This window comes from Penicillium subrubescens, assembly GCF_028828155.1.
Source record: "Penicillium subrubescens strain IBT 31985 chromosome Unknown utg000002l_segment0_segment0, whole genome shotgun sequence".
NCBI lineage: Eukaryota > Fungi > Ascomycota > Eurotiomycetes > Eurotiales > Aspergillaceae > Penicillium > Penicillium subrubescens.
Genome location: NW_026643152.1, coordinates 2,348,757 through 2,365,112, shown reverse-complemented (window position 1 = coordinate 2,365,112; position 16,356 = coordinate 2,348,757). Strand labels below are relative to the sequence as shown.

The following is a 16,356-nucleotide window of genomic DNA, read 5'->3' as shown; positions in this document are numbered from 1 at the left end:
CTCCCGCGCTAGAACTTCTTGAATTGCGTCGCAGCTCTTTTCACTTCTCCTACCCAACGCAACTCCCCACCCTTGCGGCCGATCAGGCACACTCGCGTATAGGGATACACAGTCAGACCAGGACAACACCTGTCCACTGATTTCCAGCACAACGAGATCTGTTCGCAGTCCGATGATTCAAAACTAGCCATGGCTTCTGTGACTTCACTAGACAAAGACTTGCGCAACCTGCGACTGTCCCGCTATACCCCGCAGGCAGCCACGGAGGTGCGTGACTGGATCGAGGAGGTATTACGGGAGAAACTCCCATCCAGCGATCTGCTGGAAGGATTGAAGGATGGTGTGGCCCTTTGCAAGTAAGTCAAAGTCGCGGAATATACGAGTTATGATATAGATCCCCAGAATTGTAACCCTGACTGACACCCCCTTTCTTACAAGGCTGGTCAATCTGGCTGTGTCACCAGGCGTGAAGTATAAGTCGTCATCGATGCCATTCGTACAGATGGAGAATATTTCGCATTTCCTCCGCGCATGCCAACTGGCACCTCTGAGCCTACCTCCGCACGATGTCTTCCTTACAGTCGATCTCTACGAATCCAAGGATCCCGCCCAAGTCCTCCAGTGCATAGCGGCATTTAGCCGCCGAGCGAACGCCCTCCAGCCTAGCAAGTTCCCTCGCACAGTTGGCCCCCAGAGCAAGCGTGGCGTGATCAGCCCCAATGCAACCGGCGGCTCATCGGGCGGTGGCTCATTTACCCGAAATGGCCGGGCAATGAGTAACGCTAGTGATGCAAACCCTCGACCTGGGAGTCCTTCGAAAGCCTCGGGGTCGTATAGCTCCTGGAGCAAGAGAGGCGACGAGGGAGCTACTTCACCGGCGTGGAACATTCATCAATACGGCTACATGGGTGGTGCCAGTCAAGGCAATCAGGGCATTGCATTCGGTGCTCGACGACAAATCACTACACCAGGTCCAGCTGTGCCTAGTCTGGCAGAGAAGGAGAAGCGTAGGCGGGAGGAGGAAGAGAGAATTCGCCAAGAGAACGCAGAGAGAGAGGAGGCTGAACGGATTCGCCAGCGAGAGCAGGACGAAGAAGAGGCTCGGGCTAAGGCGGAGGAACAACGTCGTTGGGAAGAAGAGACGGCTCGTCTAAGGGAGAAGGAGCGCCAGGAGATGGAAAATGAGAAGAAGCGTTGGGACGAGGAAAAGCGCCAGTGGGAGGAAGAGGAGCAGCGTCGCGTTGCAGAAGAAAAAGCAGCCGAAGAGCGTCTCGAGCAAGAGCGACAGCGTCGACGGGGTGCCAATGATACCCGTCTGAACGGCCAATTCCTTAGCCAATACCAGGCCGGTCAGTCTCGCAGTGTCAGTGGCAGCAGCGCGGCCGGAATACCCGAGGAGACTCCAGAAAGCCGCCGCATCAAAGAGCTCGAGCGTGAATTGGCACTGGCCAAAGAGCGAGAACAACAATATCAGAGCGAACGACAAAGCGTGCAGCCTCAGAGCAGTGGTGAGCCTCAGCCTCGCAGCCAAAACCGTCAACTCCCGGCTCCAGTTGGCCCGAAGCCGAGCTACGATCTCTCCTCGCTGGAACAGGAACGACGAATGCTTCGTGGAGAATGGATAAAGAACCAGGAAATGCCGGTAGCTCCTGAAGAACCCGAGACAGCAGAAGAGGAGCAGGTGCCTCCTCCACCCCCTCGTCCACTCCCAGAACCTGTTGCATCGCCTAAACCAGCAGTTCCACCTCGTGAGCTTCCTGCAGCTCCACGGCCCTTGCCAGACCCGGTAGCATATACAGCCAACCGCGGTCGCGAGAATCGTGTTGACCGCTTCCTGTCGTCGAACCCAGCGCCACAAGCCGCTGCCCCATCTACTCACCGGCCACAAGACTACAGCACTACGTCTGAAGTTGACGCAGAGAACAAGCGCCGCGTTGAATCTCAGGAGAAGACTCGTGCTGGTGGATGGGCTTCCAAGTCACTTCTGGAGCGTGAAATGGAGCGCGAACGTGAGCGCCAGCGCGAGTGGGAAGAGAACCAGAAGCAAACCGAAGCTGCTGCGCGCGATCCCAACTCGGGTTCTGGTCCAGGTCAAAGCTGGGATGTGCACCAATATGGCTACATGGGTGGCGATAACCAGAATCGCGGCGGCACAGGCCTAGGGATTGGAGGTGCCAGACGACAGATCATTGGACCTCGACCTCCGCCATAAGCAGGTATTTGTTTCCTCTATTCAACCTAGTAGACCAGTTATCTCTTACCCCTTTGTTTCTCTTATCTTTCTATCTTCTATTACTTGACTTGCAGAAATTTTCTCTTGTTCTTTTTTGCGCCGGCGACTCGGTGGATTGGTGGATTTTCTGTCTTGCGGTTTGTCTTGAAGCCGCACCTTTTATTCTATGGTGGTTATCCTGTGGTTTGCTGTTGGTGGCTTTTGAAGCAATTCTCTGTAGATAGCACAAGTATACTTGAACATCGATTATTCCAAAACCGCATCTTCGGTGGCCCGTAGTGGCCACCTTTGGCAAGTGGCGTTTTTATTCAATTTGAACGGCAGAACACTTGCTAAGCTACATTGCACCCCAAGCCAACTGAAATATTAGGCTTCAACTACGCCGTAGAAAGAAATGTAGAAAGAGATGTCGGGGTACATTCGAAAGCAGACGGGATATACTTATTTCGGGTTTATGGGTACATAATATAGAATGTAAAAGGTATAGGAAACGCCACTTGCGAAAGGTTAATCGGACAAGAAACCTACAATCTTATCTCAATTAATAATCTCGAGCAAACAAAGCCAGAATCTTCGGCTTTTCATGGGCAGCAGCAATATCCAGAGCCGTCTGACCACTGTTATTCTCTTTCAAAGGATTCAATCCCAAGTCCACAAGCGCCGAAAACACCGTCTCACACTCATCCGCATCACAGGGCCACTTCTGCCTTTATGCAATAGCATGCAACAAAGAGTCCCCTTTATGGTTGATCTTGTGGACGTCGTGCTCTGAGAACATCTTCTTATAGTCTTCCGGGTTCGACGGTCGTGGATGATCCCAGTGCTCACGAAGTATACTAGGTTTCGGAGCGCTCGCATAATAGAATATCGGCGTGTTGCCGTCATTGTCTCCCGCCTCACGGTCGCGTCCTGCATTGATGAACCGTTGGTACAGCTGCGTTGCAGAGGTGAAGTGGTCTTCACCTTTGTCTCCCTCGATTTGGTCCTCCCGGGTCTACGTTGCTGCTGTTCATGAGCATCCAGGCAATGCAATGCAGGGCGGTGCGTCCGTCTGGGAGAGTGCTCAATGGATCTGCACCCACATCTAGAAGGATATTGATTGTCGTACAGACTTCACCTTTACATTGCCAGCCGGCTGTTGAATAGCTCTTCAGAGCAGAAGTCAGAGGCGTATATCCCTGGTTATTACGTGCAGATAGAGCAGCTGACTTGTTCAGAAGGTAGGTCTTGAACAACACTGAGCTTGCCCCAACTTGTAGCGTAGTGGAAGGCGGAAGAACCAGTGTGATCAACGGCGTGGACATCAGCACCAGCTTCGATCAACTCGAGTGCCCCTGGGCGAATATCATATGGGGAAATCTTTGCTGGGCCACGGACCTGGCAGGCCTTTATAAGAGGAGTGCATTCTTCACCATCAGCGATATTGAGATCTATACCCATTTCCAAAATGGGCCGAATAAAATATCCTTCCCGACAGACTTCGTGGAACACAGTCGAGGATCCATCTTTTGTCAAAGAAAGAGGATCTGCACCATACTGAAGGAGTAGGTACATCGCTGTATCGTCTGGATTATCCCTGCTGGGTAGTCAGTTGTGTCTGCTGTCTTTTGCTGCGTTTATGAGAGGCATTTGGTCTTCATTCCCGTTTGAACTCGGTCCAGCCGCCAAAAGTACCTTGATAGCATTGTAGTTCCTTGAATCAATTGCGGTGATTATCAAACTTTCGTCCTTTGGATTGACTTCAGCGCCATGGCTGAGGAGCAGCTGCATTGTTTTCACGCTGCAGCAGCCACGGATGGCAGAGGCCAAGGGTGTCCACCATCCGCTTTTCGGAACACCGTTAGGATCTGCACCATTCTTGAGAAGGAGATTGAGGGTCTCGTTTCTCCACTTGTAGCGGTAGTTTCCCTGGCCCGTTCCGTGATCAGGCGATAGAGATGATGAGTGGAGTTAGCTGATATTGTAGGTTCACATTCGGATCAGCACCAGCGTCTAGGAGAAGAGACAAAGCATGAGAATACCACCATCTTCTGCCGCTTGAGAATGTGTACAGTAGTGTACTGAGAGCTTCCTTGTTGTTTTTCGGCAAGGATTTGACCAGAAGGTCGATCATCCCGAGGTTGGAAAGAGTCCGCTTCCCGGCGTTTTCCAGGAGGAAAGGGATCAAAGTATCGAGATTATCCACGTAGCATAATAGTCTCTTCATCATCGATGTGAAGCCCCAGCGGGCGAGGAGGCACAAAGGAGATCTGTTTCTGTCGACGGATTTCAACGGGTGATCCCGAACGAACGCCTCGGCCAAACGTTCGTTGCCTATTGAGAAGACACGCTCGAAGAATCGAATGGAATTTTCCAGCACTTGGATTGAATACACAAGCTATCGTACTTTAGATTCACTGACGGCCAATATTAACTCGCCGACGGGATCCAAAGACTGCGATCCGGAATCATTCACGGAGTGTATCAACTCGTCAACAGCTGATGAACAGCCAAGCATAACGGCCACGTCCAATGGTCGATGACCATTCATATCCTTTTGGTCAGGATCTGCGCCGGCAGATAGAAGTAATTGAATGACCTCTTGAATGCATTTAGCGTCGTCTTCATCCGATACTGTAAGGTCCATACGAGAGAAAGCATCTTTTGGCTTATCCCTGCCATATTGTGATTTGGCTGGCTAAACAATGGCATTCTCAGTGACGGTCCTCATTATTTGAGCATGCGTTTTGAATCAAATTCAGCAGCAGCGCGCAAAGGTGTTCGTCCACGCTCATCTGCCAAAACTGGATTCGCTCCAGCCTTGAGAAGAAGACGTAAGGCCTCTGAACTGCCCGATAGCGCGGCTTGATGCAAAGCAGATCTTCTCTCGGAACATTGATGGTCAATATTGATGGACCGCTCACGGTAGATCTCCGTCAGCAGGCCAACGACGTTGCTTTGTCCTGCCGTGGCAGCAAAATGAAGGGGACTGCGACCATCACGGTCCTTGGCCTTGATATCCGCACCATGCTCAATCAAAATCAAAGAGTTGGTATCGGACAAAGAAGCGGCGACATGCAGTGGAGTGACTCCATCATGGTTTTTATCATTCGCATCGAAGGGCATGGTTGGCTGAAGAAGGAACTCCAACCGGGTCATGGCCATCGCCGATCCATCGTACCCGGGGTCATTTTCTATGGCCGCTGCAACGTGCAAAGCAGTTCTGCCTTTGTAGTTGGCCTGTTGATAAGGTACGCCAAGCTCGATAGCCTCGCGGACGCGCTTTTCGATGCAACTCCAACAATCCTCCTTGGATAGCTCCTGGCCGATCAGGTCGTGAACTACGGTGTTTCCTTCGTGATCGACTGCTTGTACATTGGCACCGGCTTTGACGAGGCATCGAGGAACATCGATAGTGCAGTCCTCCGAGTGGTACCTGTGCTTGTGAAATGATTTAAAGGCATAATGCAGAGCTGAATTCTTGTTAGTAAACTTGTGAAGCCTATAGCCGAGAAGATCGATATGGAGAAAAATGCAGGGAAAGAAGCAGGGAAAGAATTAGAGGAAGAAGTAGAGGAAGAAGTAGAGGAAGAAGTAGAGGAAGAAGTAGAGGAAGAAGTAGAGGAAGAAGTAGAGAAAGATGTTACTCACCAGATTTTCCTCGATAGCCAGTTGCTTGCGCATTTGCTCCAAGCTTGAGCAACTCTTCGACTAGCTCCAAGGAACAGGATGTTGTATTCACCAATGCAATAAGCAGGGCCGTGCGTCAAGGCCGTCCTTGCTTTCCAGTGAGGCACCATGTTTGACCATTTCCAACAAGGGTTGGAGCCCGTTGTTCTTCGTATCCATGTTTCTGCCCTGGCGATACATGAACTCATGAAATGGCGTTCTTCCCAGGTTATTCTGTACCTGTAAATTTGACAGAGATAGCCAGGTTTCAAAGTGGCAGTCTGTTCCAGCTGGATTCCTTCTGAAGTAGTGGTGCAAAGCTGTATTTCCATTCCAATCTTGCCGGTCGAAATCAGCGTTCAGTTCGTGGAACACGGCTGGGTCGGCATGATTTTGCTCAAGAGCTATGCACATTAGGGCTGCCAATCCATCCTTCTTTCGTTGGACATTGATGTCAAGACCAGCATTGACCAGCACTCTGACTACATCTTCCCATGATTGTGCACCGTAAAGAGGTGTTTGGCCGGCATCATCGATCATAGTGGGATCAGCCCCCGATCAAGGAGAATACTAATATATTCGTGGGGACGCATGTCTCCCCAAGGCAGTTCAGGCCATGCAAACAGTGCTGTACGTCCTCTGTAGTCCCTTGCGTTGATATCACAACCTGCCTAGTAGCAGCTCTGAGGCAGGAATAATATCTTGCTGCTCAATAAATTGGAAGTCATCTGTTGGTTGTGCAAACCCGATGCACCAACCGTGCAAAGGTGTGTAGCTTGGAGAAATATTGAGGTTGATCCGTGGGCCTTTGCCTGTGGGAGGCTCCGGAGGCCTATTGCTGTTCAAAGATCGAACTGTGATATCAGCACCATGATCGAGTAAGACTCGAATTGCCGGAGCACTGCGTTTGCGAGCAGCTAGATAAAGTGGTGTGTTGCCATCAGAGTCGCGATCATTGATGCATAATCGAACATGTTCATTTTCCAGCAAAGCTGCAAGTGTTTCGGCGTTCCCTGTCCTGGCAGCCAAGTGGAGATTGTCTGAACAACGATCGACTGGATCCATGCGCTTCATCAACTCACGGACGACCTCAACAAGTCCATGTTGACATGCGAGCCCTAGAACCGACGCTTGCGGCCACCCGCTGTACCACGTATCTTTTCCAAGAACTTAGTAGTATTTGCCGCTCGTACTAAGACCGTCGTCTTTCACCACTGGACTCATACCCCCGTCAAGAAGCGCGCATAGAGCTTGGACATGTTTCAGCTTACACGCATAGTGAATCAAAGAATTAATTTTCGTGGGGTGTAGGTACGTTTCGACTTTGACATCGTGACTGGCGTTATTCCGCAACAGAAGGCTCACGATCTCGTGGCGACCCTTCATGATAGCATACACAATGGGTGTGCGGCCATCCTCGTCTTTCGAGTCTGGGTCTGATCCTTGAGAGAGGAGGTACTGAGTCAAAGTATATAGTCCAGTATATGCTGAAACATGGAGAGCCGAGCAGTGTCGGGGCACGTCTTCACCTTGGCAGGCGCGCCAAATGTCATTCCACGCTTCGTAGTGATGATTTCCATCCCGACAGAATTCACCAAGCTTGTCCAAGAGTTCTCTGTCATCTCCTGCCTTGGCCACATGGAATGGCCACTCTAAAATAGCATATCGAAGGAAGTAAAATTGTAAGAAGAGTGATTGGCGCTCTTCTGGCTCGTGATCTCGAAATTCGGCGAATTGCCACGTCTTGAAGCAGCCACTGGTGAGGTAATTGATGCAAGTGCGTGCAATCTTCCTGTGAACGGCCTGAGAGTCAACTATTGCAAAATCTCTGCTTTTTTGGTTCATTCCAATGTGCTCCACATTGAAATTGAGAATGAACTCTGTGAGCGAGTGGTGGATGATCTGAATCACCCCGTCCTCGCACATTTCGAGAAGAGGTCCACAAGAAGCTTGAATTGTAAATTTGATATCTGGACCGAAGTACTTGCATTCTGGCGAAGCTTCAATCATTGCTGCGAGCTCTAGAAGTCGTAGTGTTCTTGCTAAATGACTAATCCATTTCCAGAATCAGTTTCTGTAAATCGCTCGATATTCCGGAGCGTGCAGCATGTTCGCGTAGGATGTCGCTATACATGTCGCCTAATCCGTGAGGAAGGTTATGCACACGCGATTTGAGGTCGTCAGGGCTCCGCAGCAACTCATCAAGCATGAGTCTTGCATATAGGAAGAGGCCATTTCCTCTCTCGCAAACTGCCTCCCTGATAGTCTCAATGTCATTTTGAGGAAGGCCCAAATGGGAGTCTTCCAAACGCTTCGAGACATAAGTCGAGATATCACGATCCACTCGTCGACGGTCAAGACGTAAGTCGACAAGGTGAGACTTGAACATATGCTTCTCCACGTGAGGAACCTGCCGGCTGGTGATAATAGTTTTGATCGATTTAGGAAATTAGCGACCCAAATCGAGGAAATTTTCAAGCCATTGATCGTGTCCACGTTCCATCTCATCCAATGCATCGACCACACAGTAGATCTTCTCCATCGTCTGCAGTACACTTGATAATGCTTCCCATATTTTGTCAAAAGGAACCTCGTCTGGGAAGTCCTCCCTCAATTTTTTCAAATTTGATTGCAACAAACGCGAGTGATCAATCAGTTTATGACAATAGTCCTGCACAAGCGACTGTGGCGTTCGATTGGTTTGAATGATTTCTCTGAAAAAGAAGAACAAGACAGGTACCGGGGGGTCATCAAGTCGTTGGAGCCGGCTCGTTAGGTTAGCAGCGACAACAGACTTGCCACAGCCAGGGATTCCTCTGATCCAAAGATTACCGATCGTGTCAGACTGGCTCCAATCATGATACTGTTCAGTCTCGAAGATCCATTCACCAGTTCCCGCGGCATGAGAACGGAGATGTTTTCTGTATTCACTTGCAGGAGAGTCTGAATCGGTTGGCTTCAATCAATTCCTAATTTTTTTCTATTGGATAGAGGCGCGGAGATCATTTGGTCTACTTCAAGTTTGAATTCTTGCCACAATCCAGCTCATATTTTCAGCCAATCGAAACAAGGAGCTGCTCTGGTTCTCGATGTCCTTGCTTTGTCTGGATCGATGCCTATAGTAGCCATAGGCTAGATATAAAAGGGCTGTAAATTCCTTTGTAAATGTCTCTCTCTTTCACGTTCCACAACACTATTCATCACTATCATCCAGCAACATGCACAGTGCTCCATCTATCGCTATTCTTGCCAGTGTGACTCTTTCTTCCATGGCCTCGGCAGCAACCATTGTATGTGTTTTGTTTCCTCATTTCTTGCCCTATGCCGACTAAATTTTCAGACTGGTGATATCACCGGCAGCCAATGCCCGAGTGATTGGAGTAATATCCAGTACAAGGATACCCAAAGATGTTGCTAGAGCAGTTTGGACCTCGAATCTAATGAGCCCTACTGCTGTGTCCACGACTTCACGGCTGTCGACAGTTTTGTTCCTGGCGTGAACTCGGACTGCTTCCCGTTCTGCACTCAGACTATGCGTGTTCTCTCCTCGATCACCCAGGATGGAGGCAAATCTTGCCAAACTAGGATCGCCTTTAATACCGCTGATTATTCGAGCCTTGTTTCCGCGGCTTCGGCATCTATTACGGGAACTTCGAAGCCTTCCAATAGCGATGCGACTACAACTGGAAGCGGAAGCGAAACTACGAGCGCCAAGACTACCAAATCTGGAGAGAATTCGACTAATATGGCGGGGCCTGTTGCAACAGCCGAAAGCCTGGCACTGGGTGGAGCTGCTGTAGCTGCTGTACTCTTCGCTCTCTAGGTGTGTTGGATGGCTGCCGAGTATTGAAAGTGTCTAGCAAGTGGTATCCTATAATGCATCGCGACTGAATTTCAATTGATGGATTGAGTTCCTTGCCTGGTCTTTGAAAGATCAAATCCATCAGTTTCGTAATATGTATCTAGAACGAAAGCTGGCGATGTACATCGTGACTATACAATTTTGAATACATAAGTGAATATCTCTCGAAGATCATTAGCGTCGTAATTTGATTACTCTAGGGGTCTAAGAATCGAATCATCCTTCTTATAACAGATCCTATTCAAAGTTGAATCACTTGAACTGTTCCACGACAGATGAGCCTCATGGTTGGAAAGAGATCTCATTGGACTGGTCACTAGGATGCCCCGCTCCACCTCTACCCCCGCACAGGTTTCGTCCATATTGTATTGTTGGCTGATTTGATCAATGGATGGGTTTACTCTCATCGGTTATTGGGACCTACTACAACAAAGTGAGAAGTTCACTTCCTGGTTATTTTGGAATTCATCTGGGGAATCTCACATTCAGTCGTGAATTTCTTCGTCACAAGTCGCCAACTAGAAGGTACCAATGTAGCTGGTGCTGGGCTGACAACGTTGGTCGATTCGGATGAGTTTCTCTGATCCACTCGGACATGGAGTCATTTATCAAAGTCATTCTCGATGATATCCCAACCAAACAACGAACGCGTGTGAAGCAGGTTCTACAAGGCAATGAAAAGAAGACCTGGCGGTGGCTGCGGGCGGCGATAAGCCTGATTATGAATACGTTCAAAGAAGAGAGAGGTGACTCTCTACCATATTCAGATATTGATGTCTTGCTGAATGACTTCCCTATGGATGTGCAAGGTGTTTATGAAAAAGCATTGGATATGACGAGCGCTAGATGGGGCACACCGCTAGTCAAAAAGATGCTACACATTCTCCTAGCTACACAGCGACCTCTATCATACAGTGAGCTATTGTTGGTCATCGAGCTTGCCGACTCTGATCTAACTGCAGCTATATCCACACCACATCGCCTATCTTACGGGCAAATGGCTAAACGGCACCCTGAACAAAAGGTCTTGGTTACGGGACTTCTGGATGGAGTCCTGCTAAGAACCAGGTCAACCGGGAATCTGATACACAAATCAGCCGGCGAATTTCTTCTCCAGAAAGCCGATACTCAAACCCCACTACTGTCAAGACCATCAACCGCTTGGCAAGGCAGTATCAACATGACCACCGGACATGAACTCCTCACTCGAGCAAGTCTCTCATTCCTCCTAACCCTCAAAATGAAATCATACGTGCACTACAACGAACACAAATACAAAAAGCCAAAAATACAAAGAAACATGCGACGCGAGCAACGCAAGTCTCCATTCCTGCGATACGCGGCGCAATACTGGCCAACTCATTATAGCCGCCAATCCCAATCTGCCGCAGCGAAAAGCCTTGATGCTGTCAGGGTACTTTGTATTGCGGATGGCCCGGAGAGAAATAATTGGATCTATCTGTACAGCGGAATCGGAGGGTGGGCGTGGAGTGATATCGATGTCGTTGCGCACCTCGGTATCATCGCTTTGGTTGGAGAGGTACTCGACAAGGTGGGAGATACTGATCAGGAGACATTCTCTCGTGGAAATCCTGATAGCTGGCATGGTTGGCAGTGGAGAAGGATATGTCCGGTATACAAAGCCGTTCAACGGGGAGACATCGGAGCTACGCGAATACTATTCGACCATGGCTTCATTCTGCGAAGGGGGTGTGAATGTGATCGATCACTGACAACTGCCGCTCGAAACGGACACGCAGAGCTAGTTCAACTACTCCTGGACGAGGGAGCAGATATCAATGGAGAGAGCGAATTCCATGGTACTGCTTTGGCAGATGCATGTTATAATGGCCACGAAGAAGTGGTAAAAATCCTCTTGGATCTTGGCGTGAATGTCAACACTGGATTAAGCAATATTGGTCTTGCATCGCGGAATTCACTCGAGGCGGCGGCTTATGGAGGTCATTTAGGGATTGTGCAGATTCTTTTGGAGCATGGTATTCACGTCCATTCTTATGGAACCAGGGCACTCTGGGAAGCAGCTGGTGGAGGGCATGAGGAGATTGTATGTCTTTTGTTAGCGGCCGGCGTCACACCTGACGTCTATTACAATAGTCGATCTGGTAGTGCACTTTGCAGGGCTATTCGCTATGGGCATAGGCGAGTTGTGCAGTTGCTTCTTGATCATGGAGCGAGGGTTTTTGAAGGGGGGATGAGGGAAGCGCTGTCGAAGGGGAACGGGGAGATTGCTGGGATGCTGCTTGAATCGTATATTTCTTCGCTTTTTATTGAAAACCCATCAGAGCAAGTCCGCTCTACGGAGGAAGGACTTGGAATATAATGAAGAAATAATGATTATATTGTAGATTGATGCTCAAATGCATCATTTAGGTCATTGCCATCGTAAGTATCGTGATCTCTACTAAATGCCTCCTCTTGAGCTCGGAACTATTTCACCGGGAGAAGATCGATCAAGAATAACAGTCTTTCCCCACTTTCCAGCAGCCAGCACCACTCAAGTTCCTCCCTTTTCTGATTAGCATGGCCCCGATGTGCCTCTCCCTGTGCCCGCTGCGCTCGACGCTTAATCCCCTTTTCAACCGCCGCCCTCAAAGATGGTGTTTGTTTGATCCAACCTCGGCCTGCGAGCAGAGTAACCAATGACTCAAGAATGATAGAGAACTTGGCATTGTCAACGACGCTGGAAGTAGCGGTGGCATATGGAAGAAAGCATTTTTCCAGCTTTGCAACGGTGAGTCGATCCTCTTGTGATGTGCGGGCAGCGCTTTCGATCATATTGAATAGCAGGAACTCGCAAAGGGTGGTCTGTGCTTCATCATCGAGTTCGGGGAGCACAAGTGGATTGACAAAGGCTTGGAAGATCGGGGGGGGTTGGTGGCGGATATGCTCGACAAAGGATTGATAGAGATTGTCGAGTTCGATGAAGTTGTGGGGCAGGTAGTCGGATACTCTGGATAAGATGCCGAGCAGCTTCTTGCGTAATGCGAGAGACTCAAGGCCGCCCAGTTGGGATACACGGCTACCGTGAGGTGTGAGGTGTCCTTGACTTGCATCGGAAGCTTCTGCGGCTGGCTCTGCGGCAGTTGGATCTAAAGCGTTCCGGGTGCCTCGCCTGGTGCGCTTCGAGCGTCGAATATTTGTCACATCTTCCAGAGGCGTAGAGGCACAGGACTGTGAACTGATACCGGAAGTAGGATCATCATCCGAGTCATCATTCAAGTAGTCGCCGTATTGTTCTTTTTCGATATTAACCTCACGGTCTCGCTTCTTCGCCTTAGCAGCGTCTTTCGCGGGGTCTAAAGGGACGAGTTCCTTCTCGAAGACCTCTCGGAACTCATTCACCGATGCGGTACTCCCGTCCGCGAAGATAGATCTGATAATTCGACGAGTGTTTGCATTCCTCGCGCCAGCAGAGATATACTGGAAAATCAGACTCTGCCGGAGGATATCCAGGTCCTCGTCCCGATTTTGTATCACGTTGTCCGTTGTTTCGGATTTCCCCTCTTGCCCGGTACTTTGGGATTTTTCCCTTCTTTGTTCCTGCAGCGCAAGGTATTCCTTCTCTCGCTGTAACCAGTCATCCACGAGCACTTCGCACATGAACTGCAACCAAATCTGCCAACGATCCCACCGTTCCGGATAAAGCACAGAACAATTGAATGACCATCCAACAGCGTGCCAAAAGTCCTCTGCGCGAGACCACAAAGACTCTGTCTTGCCCAATTCAAGATTCAACGGTTTCGTCTCGTCATGGCGGAGATCACTATCCGGTTCATGTTCTTCATGATATCTTCGTCCCGACCGCGAAATCTTGGAACGTGCAAAACTAAACGCCGTGTTGAGCTTTGCTTCTATGGGGTTGACCTGGGCGCAGTACAGCCGCAGCAGGCGCAGCGCAACATCCGGGGCATCTTTTTCGTGGACAGACTGGGCGCGGGTGGTCGTTGAAGGGTGAACAAGGAACGTTGCTGCAAGGGCAAGATGCTGTGGCAGAGGGGTGAGGACTTTGTTTGAAGCATAGGTCCCCGAGGCGAGGGTGTTGAACAAGAGATTCAATGCTAATCTGTCTGTTGGCGGGTTAGCTGGGTGGGGTTCCTCTCAAATGCGCGACTGGATGGAAAGACAGGGCCGGGGTCGAGGTACGAACAGAGCTTTTCCTCCAGCCAGTAACCGACATGTTGCACCAGCTCAAAGGACAACAGCTGGGGCGTCCGCTGTGGGAAATCGCCCAGGGGCGCCATGGTCTGGTCGTGATGAAACGTCGACATCTTGGATATCCCGATCGCGTCTTTTTGGACGCGTGCTTATCGATAAGTGATTAGGTAAGTTGGGTAGTTCGAGGGCTCAGGCCTCGAACTGTAGATTGAATGTGAATAGTCAATACTAGATGAGAGGGGAGAAAAGTAGGAGAAGTTGGTTGATTCTGGAAAGTTGGAGTTATAAAGGGTGTTTCTTAGTCCCAAACGGTCTTTCCTTGTTGTTCCCAGGTTGTTTGTATGTGTGACGAAGCCGATCTTGGGGCCCACTAAAATCCGATATAAGAGTTCTTTGTGTCCATGCTTAAAGTTTAAAGGTTCTCTTTGTCGATATGTATGTTAGTGGGGCTGTTTCCCCATTCAAGAGTATTCCTATGCTCGCAGAAGATATTCTGTCTGTCAATAATGAGTATGTATCTACATACGATGCTAATACCTACAGCAGATCATGGCCCCGCATGGGCCCAGCCAAGACAAACGACTAAACAAATGACTTGCATTAGGTACTGGAGCAGTCTGCAGGTTTGCATCTTTGCCCGAGGCTAGAAACTCAGATATTTGCAACAACAGAATGATTAAGTTTACAAATTGACAAAAACAAGAGAGCATCAAAGATGGGTGTGGTATAAGATATGCAGGGCTTTAAAAAGCTGAGAAAAATCTAGACTACCCAACCAAAAGAACAGGTAGGAACTAAGTGTCCCACTCTGTCTTCTTGTTTCCACAGCTCATGGCTTTGCTGCGGTCTTCATATTTGTCAAGAAAGAGAATAAGGAAACGGACAGATTTGCGACAGCCAACGACAGATTCACAACTCCGCGGATCAAACGCAATGCAAGGACTTCTTTATGAGGAATCGGGAGGTTCGGTGGGGTTTTCGGTGGTTTCGAAGAGGAAAATGGAACACGGGAAGCGAGCTCGAAGGCCAGAAGACGCCGATGTAGCAAAAGAAGCGGAATGAAAAAGAGAAATGAAAGTAAATACTATGAGTCGTCGGGTATGTCGGAGAAGAGACCTATCCGCAGCCGATGCGACTGGAAATGGAACATGTTAGTCAGATCCAATTTGATAAGTCTAGAAGAAATGGGGGACCACATACAAAAGGCAGTTTAGGAATCACAACTCCCAGTGTGGCCAGGCAGTTGATGGTGAAGTAGGTCAGGTCATAGTGGGTATAGTGAGTGCTGAGGAGGAACAGCACGATAGGCACGCAGAGCAAGAACTTCTTGGCGGGAGTATACTGGTCGCCGTTGTCAATTTGCTCCCACATGTTGAGATTATCATAGGCACCAGCGTTGAACTCGAACGGGATGCCCCGCACCCAATGGAACATGAGGAACGAGCCAAACATATAGCTGATGTTCGTGAGGGTCCATGAGGTCTCCTGCGAGACACCGGGGATAATATCGAACAAGATCTTCAGCGCGGCAATGAGGACAAAGTGGATGGTCCAGGCACCTGTTTCACGCGACAACATTCCTAGTCAGCATAGCTCTGTGATATAGGTGGTCGTTCCGTCTTCCCGTGGGGAGATTCCCGTCCACCGTGTCCGCACCGGTTCGGTCGGGACACTTTGGAAGGTCAAAAGAGATTCATGCAAGCTCGACTCACCCTTCGCATTGACCCAGTTAGCATTGAGATTGGGCAAGGCCGCCTGGTCACTGATATGTTCCATAGATTCGGCAGGTTCCTGGTAGATGATGCTGCTGGACCGCCTACGGCGGCCCTGCTTCTGGGTGTTGGGAGATAACCGCTGTGGTCCGTCCATCTCGGGCGAAAAAGAGATGGCACGAGGGACCAGCAGGGACGACTTGGAAGTATTGGACGCCAGCGTGAATGCTCGAGCAAAGGAGAGAAAAAGCTCGAGTTGGATGGTTGAGGGGGGAAGAAGGGAAAAGGAGCGTGGGGATATGAAGGTGGCTCACACGGCCCAGAAGTCCAGAACTGGAGTCGGGCGGATCGGCTTTCGGGGGTCACGGGGTTGGCTCGTTTTTTGTCTGCCTGGGGATCTTATCTTGTTGAACTGACACCAACACTCGTCAGTCGATGAATGGCTCGGATTTCGATCGGGCTCTCAGTAATTCAGTACAACCATGTAACTTGAAAAGAGAAAAAGAATCAGAAATCGGGAAATGGCACTTGGGCTCGGCACGTGCAGACTTCAACAGCTCCGAGCTGCACAGACGAACTCCTTCGACGAACTGGCTAACTATAAATGAACTAACTAACTAACTACTCCTAACAAAGACTCAATACTCCGATGGGCCCGTTGTCTATGGATAGGAGACATTATTAGATTCAGGAGACATCTGTGTCTAGACTTGAGCGCCGACAAA

General features: G+C 49.6%; 8 protein-coding genes across 8 annotated transcripts; 3 read left to right on the top strand and 5 right to left on the bottom strand.

Moving 5' to 3' along the window:
* Positions 1-189: 189 nt before the first annotated feature.
* Positions 190-2,212, top strand: N7473_002237 (calponin homology domain protein; the record flags this gene model as incomplete). The annotated part of the gene is made up of 2 exons (XM_057148177.1): positions 190-356; positions 439-2,212. 2 exons carry the CDS (start codon positions 190-192, stop codon positions 2,210-2,212), a joined length of 1,941 nt encoding a protein of 646 aa, XP_057011831.1.
* A 730-nt stretch (positions 2,213-2,942) lies between these two features.
* Positions 2,943-4,442, bottom strand: N7473_002236 (ankyrin repeat domain-containing protein; the record flags this gene model as incomplete). The annotated part of the gene is made up of 4 exons (XM_057148176.1): positions 2,943-3,227; positions 3,443-3,769; positions 3,908-4,141; positions 4,206-4,442. 4 exons carry the CDS (start codon positions 4,440-4,442, stop codon positions 2,943-2,945), a joined length of 1,083 nt encoding a protein of 360 aa, XP_057011830.1.
* A 500-nt stretch (positions 4,443-4,942) lies between these two features.
* N7473_002235 (ankyrin repeat domain-containing protein) lies at positions 4,943-7,891 on the bottom strand (the record flags this gene model as incomplete). Its single annotated transcript, XM_057148175.1, has 4 exons — positions 4,943-5,685; positions 5,864-5,923; positions 6,640-7,038; positions 7,108-7,891. The coding sequence occupies 4 exons, from the start codon at positions 7,889-7,891 to the stop codon at positions 4,943-4,945; spliced, it is 1,986 nt and encodes a 661-aa protein (XP_057011829.1).
* Positions 7,892-7,931: 40 nt separating this feature from the next.
* N7473_002234 (uncharacterized protein) lies at positions 7,932-8,270 on the bottom strand (the record flags this gene model as incomplete). The annotated part of the gene is made up of 1 exon (XM_057148174.1): positions 7,932-8,270. The coding sequence occupies one exon, from the start codon at positions 8,268-8,270 to the stop codon at positions 7,932-7,934; it is 339 nt and encodes a 112-aa protein (XP_057011828.1).
* An 829-nt stretch (positions 8,271-9,099) lies between these two features.
* Positions 9,100-9,704, top strand: N7473_002233 (uncharacterized protein; the record flags this gene model as incomplete). Its single annotated transcript, XM_057148173.1, has 2 exons — positions 9,100-9,171; positions 9,300-9,704. The coding sequence occupies 2 exons, from the start codon at positions 9,100-9,102 to the stop codon at positions 9,702-9,704; spliced, it is 477 nt and encodes a 158-aa protein (XP_057011827.1).
* Positions 9,705-10,338: 634 nt separating this feature from the next.
* Positions 10,339-12,084, top strand: N7473_002232 (ankyrin repeat domain-containing protein; the record flags this gene model as incomplete). The annotated part of the gene is made up of 1 exon (XM_057148172.1): positions 10,339-12,084. The coding sequence occupies one exon, from the start codon at positions 10,339-10,341 to the stop codon at positions 12,082-12,084; it is 1,746 nt and encodes a 581-aa protein (XP_057011826.1).
* A 107-nt stretch (positions 12,085-12,191) lies between these two features.
* Positions 12,192-14,032, bottom strand: N7473_002231 (uncharacterized protein; the record flags this gene model as incomplete). The annotated part of the gene is made up of 2 exons (XM_057148171.1): positions 12,192-13,831; positions 13,912-14,032. The coding sequence occupies 2 exons, from the start codon at positions 14,030-14,032 to the stop codon at positions 12,192-12,194; spliced, it is 1,761 nt and encodes a 586-aa protein (XP_057011825.1).
* A 971-nt stretch (positions 14,033-15,003) lies between these two features.
* On the bottom strand, positions 15,004-15,788 carry N7473_002230 (ORMDL family protein; the record flags this gene model as incomplete). Its single annotated transcript, XM_057148170.1, has 3 exons — positions 15,004-15,054; positions 15,120-15,478; positions 15,632-15,788. The coding sequence occupies 3 exons, from the start codon at positions 15,786-15,788 to the stop codon at positions 15,004-15,006; spliced, it is 567 nt and encodes a 188-aa protein (XP_057011824.1).
* Between the last annotated feature and the right edge of the window lie 568 nt (positions 15,789-16,356).